Source organism: Medicago sativa, chromosome 1 (genome assembly GCF_051527215.1).
Source record: "Medicago sativa cultivar Bolivia chromosome 1, Bolivia_mono, whole genome shotgun sequence".
NCBI lineage: Eukaryota > Viridiplantae > Streptophyta > Magnoliopsida > Fabales > Fabaceae > Medicago > Medicago sativa.
In genome coordinates, this window is record NC_140749.1 from 40,491,996 (window position 1) to 40,504,097 (window position 12,102).

The 12,102-nt window shown below is 35.8% G+C and overlaps 1 protein-coding gene across 1 annotated transcript; it reads right to left on the minus strand.

The window, feature by feature from the left end:
* Positions 1-4,085: 4,085 nt before the first annotated feature.
* Positions 4,086-5,896, minus strand: LOC146954938 (zeatin O-glucosyltransferase-like). The gene has a single exon (XM_085719249.1). The coding sequence runs from the start codon at positions 5,769-5,771 to the stop codon at positions 4,374-4,376; it is 1,398 nt and encodes a 465-aa protein (XP_085575375.1). The 5' UTR covers positions 5,772-5,896; the 3' UTR covers positions 4,086-4,373.
* Positions 5,897-12,102: the final 6,206 nt, after the last annotated feature.

The window sequence follows — 12,102 nt, forward strand, 5'->3', positions numbered from 1 at the left end:
ATTACATAAAAATCAGTCGCCAAGTTAACCAGCAAGTCTATTTTTTTTTTTTTCTATCATCAAGGCTGCTTTTTTCTAGCTGCCAAGACACTAGAACATAGCTGAGTGGTACACAGGGTGACAGAACACACAAGTTCACAGAAAATATTCATAAAAAACATTATTCTCCTGTGTCAAGTGGAGGAAATAGGTCTTAAGTCATATTAACAGTTTCACTAGTTTGAGTGGGGAGTTTTGTGGGGAGTTCTAGGAACTTATGTTATGATATGTTTGTTCCATCAGAAACTAACTTATGATATGGTTTTTACGATATGTATGTTTGTTATGATATGGTTTTCCAGCAATTTTGACGGGCTAAACAACAATTATCTTTTTGAGAGTATTTTGGTTTTCGTAATGGTTTGCCTAGAATTTTTGTCTCTCCTTTGGTTATCAAGGCCAAGATAGCAAGGTGATATGCATTTTATTGTTGTACTATATTCATAAGAACCAACAATGCAGTAGTGGCCAATAGATTTTTATTTCCAATCTAAACCAGTAACCTAATAATACTAGACAAAGGTTCAACCAAGGAAAAATATTGTTTTTGTACAATCTAAACTAAACTACTTATGTTGGCCAATAGTGCCTAGATATTGATTTTGTACCATTTTGGGAATGAAACTCGCATTAAATGGTTGGACTCACATTATTTCACCTACAGGTTATCCTTAACCTTCATATAACCAAGTGGAGTGCGAGTGAAGTGCTTAGTCAAGAATAGTAAAATGTAGCAAAATGCTTGTAAAATTATGAGAGCAGTTATAAACAAAACCCGTATGTTTTATCTCCCTCTGATTATACATTCATGCTGTAAAATGCTTGACACATAACCTGTAGTTGACAGCACTTTCTTGTTCACACAAACATTTTCTATATTTACTTTCACTCGCACTTCACTCGGTTACCTGAAGGTGCCATACATTTTCTAAATTATAGGGTACCTGAAGGTTAGTCCACACGCATACATGAATAGTATCGTCTAGAAGAACTTTTGCAGATTCTGACAGATTTAATTTCTTCCCAAATGATCAGTAATATCAATTCCATATAGGCAGAAAGAGCCCTTGAATTCATAACTAGTTTATAACAAAATAAGACTTGAGCAGTGAACAAAATTTGAGAGCAAGGGAAAAAATATAACTGATTTTAATTAAGCTGTAAAGTATGCTTGATCTTCTTTATGACTCATAAGTAGTTTAATTTTCAACATGAACTTCATAGAGAAAGAAAAAACATAGTATCATAAATTGCTAACAGTAAGTGAACATCGTGCACAGACATATCAGCATAACTTCTATTGTTTTAAGCAAAGAATTAGGCATTGCATTGGTTCATCATGTTAAAATGAAACCATTATCAAATTGCCTGGCCTTCTAGATTGAAACCTTAAGAAGCGGAATTGTATAAACATATTTGTTAAAATGAAACCATTATCAAATTGCCTGGCCTTCTAGATTGAAACCTTAAGAAGCGGAATTGTATAAACATATTGCATAACCATTCATAAGCAGAACCAACATTCCATAAAAGGTGTTTAAACTTAATATACAAGCCACTTGCTACTTGATTCAAAAACATCTAGGTTTCATGGGAGATATAAGGTTTACTTGTTCACTAAAGTGAGAGCTAAAGAGTGAAATGATACAAGTGCTTGGGTTCTACTATAGATACACCTCCCTCAGTAAGTATACCGCATTCTTTAGCTATAGCCTTAGCTGTATTTATGTTATCACCGGTGACCATGCAAACGCTTATTCCTGCTACTAACCATTTCTGAACAGCTTCCTTAACTCCAGGGTGCACAGGATCCTTGATTCCCACAATGGCTATCAAAGTATATCCATTCTCGGGGATGTTGGTTTCTCCTTGTGTTTCATCTTCTTCATCTATGTCTTTGACAGCCAAAGAAAGAGTTCTCAAAGCTTCATTGGCAAATCCATCTATAATGTCATTCACAATTTTTGCTTTCTCTTCAGGAAGATCAATAGTTGTTCCATTACTATCAATGAATTTATCACACATTTTCAGCACGATTTCTTTTATTTTTTATTTTATTAGAATCGGCAAAATTTATTCCCACGAGCACGTGTAATTAACACAGCTAAAACTCGTGATCAGCAATAGCAAATACAAGAGGCACTGATAGACCAGAAACCCCCAAAAACACAACAGCAGACACAAATAAATCCAACAGAACAGAAATAAAATCTGCTGTTATCACAAAACAGGAACCAGCCAGCAACAAAACAGAAACATGAGGCTGGCACATACCGAACAGCAATACAGCAGAACAGCAGAACCGCATACAGAAAAACACCGCATACCCCAGCCTCAACCTCCTCTGTACCGAAACAGTCCCATTAACGCCTAAGACACTCTCTAGGACACGAACACCATTCGTAAACAAACTCGCCGGCAAGTTCAAAACGACTCAACATGCACCTCCACGACAACACCTTAATCGCCTCCACTAACTCCGACGCCCCACATTACATTATTAAAAATGCGATCATTCCTCCCCCTCCAAATACTCCAAACTGCGGCATGCCAAATCAACTGATACCCTTTACGAACCACCTTATTTGTCACTGCCCCGTTCCAACACTCCCAGTGAACGCATAAGTTCGGCGGTGACACAAAGTTGAAATTAAGCCAAGTCAACAAAACCTTGCCACACCTCCGAGGCGAACACACAGTGAATAAATAAATGATTTGCCGACTCAATCCTCCCCTCACACAAAACACAATTTAAAGAAGCTTCTGGCGGAAGCACATGCTTGTGCGCCAAATTCACTTTTGACGGTATTCTATCATGAAAAAGCTTCCAAGTGAAGGCCACCACTTTGGACGGTGCCGGACTTTTCCAAATATTTGAAAACACCTTACCTTGGACCTCCGATATCGTTCTCTCCTCAAGCATTCTACCCTCCAACTTCTTATACAGACTTCACCGTAAAGACTCCGCTCTATTCCAATCTCCAAACCCAAACATCCTCCTCTAGAGTCCCTCTAAAGCCTTCCAACTCCACAAACAACTCCCTTATCAAATCATTCTCCCAAACAAAAAGAGAGCGTCTCCAAGAAAACGACCAATGACATTCCCTCGTATTAAAATCCCCCAAATTGGCAACATTTCTGATGCACCTGTGCAGAAAGCTCGGACACCTCCATCAGGAAGACCTACTAGCACCGACATCTTCTTCCTGTCTGAATTGAAAGGCTCAACCTTAAGTACCTTACAGGATCTACGCTGTGCATTGAAATCACCACCTGAAACCAAGCCAAATTCCAATATTGCTGATTCTGTTGGTGTTCCCAGTATTGTCTGTTTTCCTTCTTTGTCTTTAACTACTTCCGAAGAAGTATTCTGAAATATAGCCTGCAAAAGGATGCTTAGAACTTTATCAGAAATCTTTGATTTCAACTTATCGGTACTTTCATCACCTTTCATCTCCACAGTCTTTTCACATATCCAAATTTTATCAACCACCATATGGATGGTCGTCAACGTTCCTGTCTTATCAGTGCAAATGCAACTAGCTGAACCCATAGTCTCACATGCAGAAGCGCCCCATCATTCATTAATTTTTTCATTACAAAAGCAAGACTAAATGTTACAGCTAACTGTAATCCTTCAGGAATCGCAACAACTATTATAGTTACAGCAATAGCAAAGTAATCTAGTAGCTTCAGTGCAATGATATAACATATTCACTAATAAACACTAAAAAACTTAAAAATAATTCTCAATAATTGATATTTTTGTTTTAAGATATACAGATTGACAGCTTATGTTTCCTTTATGAACAATTTTTTTTTTGTTCGTACAACATATTTATCCAAAATTTCACAGGACGATGCATAGAAACACTTAACGATCTGCATATTTAGCAGCCAAACCTGTTTGCAATTACTTCATCTGGTATGATTTTTTTTTTTTTTTTTTTTTTTACTTCCTCACCATTGTAAGACCATCATGGACCATACTATCTAGTTATTTTTGAAACTGAAAAGTAATTAGATATATAGTAGAGCATAAAGGGTGCCACAAATTAAGTAATTAAATATAAATATATGGATAATTAAAGAGCATACAATGTGCCACAAATAAAGAGCATAAAATCTGAGCCAAGTATCCCTTACCCACATAAAAAAAGCATACGAAATTGAAATGGAAAAACTAAACCAGACAAATAAATGGATCTCAAATTCTGAAGTATTGGAGCAAAAAGCACAATTTCAGCCACTAACTTCAGGAATAATCCTCCACCTAACAAGATTCAGTCGGAAATTAACATAACAATTAACTTACTAACATTAACAGACTGCAATTATCGAGTGACATGAGCGATGAAAGAATCCATTTCCATACGAGAAACTCCGCCTTCATCCATAGACATAGCAATAGCATTTTTAAGTTTCATTGCTCTCTCGCGCATCTCATCACCTTCCTTTGTATCCATCAACCTTCTAACAACATTCTCAATATCTGAAGCAGTAACCAACTCATGTCTTTTAGCCCAATCCATCACAACCAAACCAATCTTTAACACTTGTGTTATGAAAACACAGTTTCTTGGCTGGTCAGAATGCATAGGCCATGCTGCTATTGGCACCCCCATTGAAATGCTCTCAAAAGTAGAGTTCCATCCACAATGACTCATAAACCCTCCTGTTGAAGGGTGGCTTAGAATTTCCAACTGGGGTGCCCAATCTCTCACAACAAACCCCATTCCTTCGACTCTCTCTTCAAACCCTTTTGCAAGTTCACCTCTTTTCCCTTCATTTCCATCAAATATGTCTCCTTTATCAGCATCTCTCAACACCCAAATGAACTTTATCTTGCTTTGTTCCAACCCAGTTGCAATCTGTTCAATTTCTTCATCTGTCAAGGTTGTTGTTGTTCCAAAAGATACATATATAACTGAGTTTGGTTCTTGTTTATCAAGCCATTCCATACATGAATGCCTACCCTTTGAATCTTTCTTCTTCTCAATGGTAAGAGGGTTGAAGGGTCCCACTGCCCAATGCTTCTTACTGCAAGTGATTCTCTCTATCAACTCCAAGTAAGGACTTTCAATGACTCTGCTTGTATTGTAGATGCTCCCATCATTTAATGCATAGAATTCTTTTTGTGCATTAAAGAAGTCACTGATTTCAGCTGTGAAGCATCCATCCTCCATAGAAGGAACATCAATAATATGCGAGCTTTCAATCGGAGGTTTTCCCACTTTCTCCCAAATGGAAGTGAAAATTGTAAAAGCACATGTACTGAGAAATGAGTAATTCTCAACATTTTCTATGCTTTTAGCATCTTGTACCACTGATGCCATTAGACTATCATGAATCACAACAACCCTTTTGAAAACAGATGAAAGTGATTGCATGAGTTCTACCACTGGCTCACGAAGATGTGAAGAGGCTAGAAAAGAAGGAACCATATGAGAAGGAAATTTGTTTTCTGCATTTGGGTTAGGAGGAGGTGAAACAAAGGGAGGAACTTTGAAGTGATGAAAATGGATGTTTGAAATGGAGTTTGGATCCCAACCTTGGACACGATTTGTGGCTTGACGGTTGTGTATGGAAGTGCCAACATAGTGGACAGGTATGTTGTGTGATAAGATTAAGCGTGAGAAGTGTAGAAGTTGATTCAAATGGCCTTGTGCTGGGAAAGGTACCACAATAACCACCACTTGGTTTTTTGATTTGTTTTGGCCATTGGAAGCCATTGGTGAGCTTTGAAACAGGATAAGTTACTACGTTGAAATTGGGAGGAAGATAGGGTTTGTGTGGTGCAGCAGAATGGTTAATGGGTTTTTGTTGTCAGAATTGTTCCCTAATGATTAGAAACTTATTAGTACTCCCTCCCGGAATATCTGACCCATTTTCTAAAAAAAAGTGTCCCAAAATAACTTGAGTTATTTCAATTTTCAATACAACTTTCATCATTCCCAATACAATATAACTCTAATTAATACTACTTCCATCATTTCCAATATAATATATTCCACTTTTCTCTTTATTTATACATTTTTCTTAATCTATGTGAAAAATCAAACTGATTCAGATAAAACGGGACTGAGCGAGGGAGTATATCCATTGAAATCTCTAATTTTCTTTTGTTCTGTAACTTTATTTTCAAATTTTGTTTGTACGTGGGTACCACCGACTGTGCTGGTGTTTCTTTTTCTCTGTCTGCTGATGTCAGGTAGTAATCTACAGTCTTTTTTTTCCTTCTTTTCTGTTCATTCCCACTTCTTTCTCTCTCCCACGCTCCTCTCCCCTATTTCTTTCCTCCATTTTTCATTTTTTTTTTTATAAATATTTTTAAGTTTTTATGTGCATTTGTTTTGACAGAGTTCTACATTCATTTGAAGATCAACTTAGTAACAATTGTTGCTATATGCAGTTTAATTTTGTGCTTAACTTGAATAAACTCCTCTCTAAATGGTTAGCCTCTTTTTGCTCCAATGTTTTTAGTTTCCTCCATCTTTATTTTTTGGGTTCTTTCATTGCACATTGCACACCGTAAGTTTGATAAAATGTCGTAGTGAATTCTAATCAAAATTAGCATCACATATGTTTGATAAAATATTCTAATCAAAATTAGCATCACCATATGTTTGATGTTTTCTTCTTGCCTTTATTTTTTTATTTATTTTTTATTTTCATCTAAATATTTGAGTAATGTTGTAATTGATCATGTTGAAAGTGTGGATGTGGGGTGGATGTGAGTTCCATTTCAATGCTATTTTTTTTTAAAATTCGTTTGTGTTAATTGTGTTTGCGATTTTTCAACGAAGAGGAGAAGTTCGTGTTTCGAGGGGATGTTTCGGAACGGTTGGACTAAGTTCTGCCATTCTCTTATTGTAAAAGCTAAGAGAGAGTGAATTAACTTTGGTTTACTCATGGTATGTTATAAATGATTTTGTACAATCATGACAATGTACTAGTGTCTAACCCGTGCGATCGCACGGCTTACTACATCATCGAAAACACAACAACACATCGGCATCAAACCAATATCGATAAACAACGCGTAGATTCAAAAATAAATAAAATATGCATCGACCTAGAATCAAAATCATTCCAATCCATATGAAGTGCATATTACACAAACACAATAGGGAAAATAAAAACACCAGCGAGTATTTAAACAAAAAAATTCCAAACCAATATCACATTGAAACCATGCAAATTTATTTCCTACAACGACAACCTGTGTCATTACATATTCCCTCATTGGCCAACCGACAGGCAACGCAAAAGCACCAAAAGCTGCATAGAATGTGCCAAAGCAGATTCAATGTTGTTGAGCATATCAAGCAGAATGACAAAGGAAGAAGCAGTGGTAAGGATGACAAATTCTCGTTTGCTATATCATTTGCTTTCATAAGGGCTTCCAGCTGAAATAATGAAGAGAATAACAAAAATTTTATGAGCACCATGAGTTTTGTGAACTAAAATTCAATTTTTCTTCGCCACACTTTGTTAAATATTCAAATCATAGTATTCTTTTGACTTGCCTTCATGCTGCTTGCTGCTGCCGTGGTTTCCTCCTTCAAGAATGACTTGAGCTGGCTGTGGAAACCTATGGATGGGAGACAAAGAAGAGTCAAAAAGTTGCATAATGAACAATGACGTAGATATGTTCGTGTACTTGTCCTGTAAAGAAGAATAAAAAAATGCATACCAATGAGATAAGTTGTTGTATCACATATAACCTGCATCATCAATTGTATGGTATGTAAATGTAAATTTATCAAACATCATGAAAATGCATAATACAAAACAACATGAAGTAAAAAGAAGCATAAATTAGACAAAAAAAAAGGCATAAGTTTACCTGGCTTGCAAAATGTATAAGAGAGAGAGAGAGAGAGAGAGAGAGAGAGAGAGAGAGAGAGAGAGAGAGAGAAAGGCCTTGCGTGAGAGAGAGAAAGGGCCTTGGAGTATCACACAACACTACAAAACAAAATTACTCACACCATAAATATAGCACACAACACTACAGCAGTAGCACACAGCACTACAAAACAAAATTATTTTCACCAAAAATATAGCAAACAGCACTACAGTAGCACCTATTCATGTACTTGGCTGAAAGTGACTCGCCAAGCTTCGAGAAGGCGAAATCCTTCAAAATGGAAAAAGCTACAGTTAAATTTCCCCTAACCGCTATGTGAATATTATGGATTGGATATTGGATGACATTATAGGAAATATCTAAGCGGTTGGATTACTTGTTTTATTACACGTGGCAAAATCTAAGAAGCCTGAGTTACAGAGTAGTGTGGCAAACATTTTTAATAAGACACCTTTATGCTACAAAATCATGTTCAGTGAGCTATTAAACAATCAAGAGTAGGAACCCTTAATCTTAAGTACTTAGACAGGTCCCACATGGATAGTATCGTGTATTTTCGCTATTTTTTCAACAAACAACCAAATGCAAAATGCCAAACATACTTACTATATAATTTTTATGCAAAAACATACAGCAATGAGCAGCTTATATAGAAAACAAAATCTGAAAATAATTATGGCTGGTTATCTTATTAATGTTAGATATAATTTATCTGATTAATGTTAGTGGAAGTTAATCCATGCGTTCAAATGAATGAGATTCAACCATTATGAAAATCCAATATAGCTTCAAAAATCAAACTTCGGCCTGCAAGGAAAGTATTGGTCCAATAACATCAATATTGAGCAACACAGTAAAGTTTGATAACTTGTAATTTTGAGCTTATATAAATTTTTGTTGAAGGAAATACACCAACTGCTGGTGAATAACAGCAAGTATTTTCACCCCTATTTTAATCAACAAACATCATACCTATAGAGTTTACTAACCGAACTTCCCACAACCAAATAACTCGAACAACAAATCTGCATGCAATGACATTCATACCAGGAACAACATCACACAGATTGTCAATTGACTTATCCATAACCAAATGCAATGAGAAGATCATCTGAACTTGTGTTTGGCGTGAAAACTTTAAAAATAAGGACAAAATGTAGGAAATAGAGGAGAGACGAAATAAAGGGGAGAATTCAAAGTAATTTGAAAATCTTTCAATTGATAAAAAAAAGTTAATTGACATATTATAAATTTCTATAAAAATATCACAACAGTTGGGACTCATAGTTACTGTTATTATAGTGTGTCTAGTGCTAACGGATCAGTGCAGTTGGAGTGTGTGCAGTTGGATTGAAGTCTCTACAAAGCATAGGTGAGAGGGTTTAAGAGAATTGACATATTATAAACTTCTATAAAATTGAATATATAATAATATAAAATGAGAAGATTCTGCTTAAAAAATATATAAAATGAGAAGAGCTAAATATTCATACTCTTGAGTATGGCTGATTACTACCGAAATGTTAGTAAGAGTTAATCCATGGATTGAAATGAATGAGATTTAACCATTGAGCAACACAGTAAAGTTTGATAACTTGTAAACTTGAGCTTATATAAATTTGTGTTGAAAGAAATACACCAACTGCTTGTGAATAATAGCAAGTATTTTCACACCTCTTTTAATCAATAAGCATAATATCTATGAGTGGCTTGTATAGATTTTTTTTTGTATAAAATAACGTTTATAATTGGAAAAAAGGATAAATGTTAATAACAAAATAGACAACTTGACCCTTATGTTTGATGAGGTGGCACATTATTAAGTAGGGGTATTTTAGGTATTTACCTGGAACTTAGAATTCTTATATATAGAGAGATAAATAGATGTGTGGATTTGCTGTACACGTATTGATATAGATTGCTCTGGGTCATAAACGTTAAATTACTATAAAAGCCTCCCACGCGTCAAAGAAAGTGACTGCCATGACACATAGCTATAACTAGGGGTGGGAACAGGCCAGGCCGTCCGACAGGGGCCTATGGCCTAGCCTATTTAAAGCCTAACTCGGCCCAGCTCGTTTATTAACAAGGCCAGGCTCAAACTTTTTATAAAGCCTATTTAATTAAATAGGCCAGGCTAAGGCTTACAAAAAAGCCTATTAAGCCCGTTGGGCCGGCCTATTAAGCTTTTTATGTATAATATATCTTCCATTATTGATATCGTTGAAGTTTTTTCTCATAAACTCAAGCCTTCATATGATTGGTTATTTAGTAGTAGATATATTGGTGTGATTAGACCTTTGTAAGATTTCATTATTTAGTAGCACATATATTCATGTGCTTTAGGCCTTCGTAAATTTTGGCCTATTTAGTAGTAGGCTTACATGTGTTGCTAGACTTTAGTGCAAAATAGGCTTTTAAATAGGCTTTCGGGCTTCATCAGGCCTTTAAATAGGCCAGGCCAGGCCTCGAAATTGAGCCTATGACGGATAATAGGCCAGGCTCAGGCCTATAATTTTTGAAGTAGGCCAGGCTTGGGTCTTACAAAGCCCGGCCCGGCCTAGCCTATTTCCACCCCTAGCTATAACTACGTTTGTTTATGGTACGAAGCCAATCCAAACCACAACAACAAATTATGGCACTCTTCACTCCAATTTTCTATATCTAAATCCCTCGAGATTTTCTCACTCTTATAACGTTTCACTCTCCTTCATTAAATTCACAAACAACAACAACAATATCTTTCCTCTCTAACTCAAACAACACAAACACAACAAAGCCTCTGTCTTCATCTTTGTCCCGGTACTCTATCTCTGTTAACAGGATTGAATTTTCCATCATTCATCTTTATACTATTATATTATAAAGATTTTTACAATTTACATTGTTATAATTGTAATATGAATGCATGCACGTGTTTTTGTTTTGTGTTTTAGGTTTTATGCTACAATGGCTGTGAATTAAGAACAAATTGATTTGAATGCTGATACTGTTTTATTTGATCAAGAGAAGGATGTTTTGGGGTTTAAATCTTTAAGGTCTAATGTTGGTGTTGGTGTTTCTTTTGATGAAACCCTAATTAGTGATGTTTGAGGAACCAATGATGGATTTGTTGAAATGCTTTCTGGAACTAATGTGGTTGGGTTTCATAAGGGTTTTGTGGTTAAAAACTTAATGGTTTTGAGGATGGTGGAGTGTTTGATGTTGTTGATGGAGGGTGTGATGGTAAAGGAGGAAAATCCTCATGTGGGTTGGTGAAAAATGATGATGAGAATAATGTGATTCAATCTTCTGATGGAGGTGCAGAGTCTGATAAAGGTTTGGTTTTTGGATTGAATGATGGTCTTCAGATTGAACAGGACTGTGAGAATGTGGCGAAACTTGCGTTGAGTAATGAGGTTCGAGGAGTTAAAGACGATGTGACTGAGGCGATCACAAGGTTAACATTGTTGCTTTGGTAAATTTAAGCGTGGTTGTGAAGGATGACTCCGCGATAAAAGCTGTTGATTGTGGCTGGTATATTTGTTACTGGTGGAGAAAACCGGAAGAGAAATAAGATCAGAAATCAAGTGCAGGTGGTGTATCGTTCATAGATAAATCTAATAAAGAGAAATTGTGGCCCAAGTTGGACCTATACTTCCATGGGCCAAGTAACATGATCCAGAACATGGGGTTGAGTTCATGACAATTGAAGGTGTATTGGAGGCTTGGAGCCAATATATATTTCTCACATACAATGACTTATATAGAAATACAGAGCCTACGAACCACAACACATTTAGCACGTAACTAGTCATTAACCAAATAATTTATACTACAATATACGGCACATATCGTGACATATCCTTATAGATATTGATAATTATAAGCCACACCGTATGGTACAAAACGTGATTTACCCTTGCAAATAAATATATAAAAAAACTAGATAACTCCCACATTAAACATGCAGTAACCCAACATAAAATATAAACAGATTACAATTTATTCAACAGATAGACAGAAAGAAATAAAACTAACACGCTTAGAGGCATTAAATTTTTTGAAAGACCTTTTGTGAACTACATTGATCGAACAACATCAAACTGATTTCCAAACTATGTGGGACTCCAATCCACTATTAAACCTGCATATAAAAACAAAATTATAAAATAATTAATTAATCTTCACTAAAAACTAACACTAATGATACA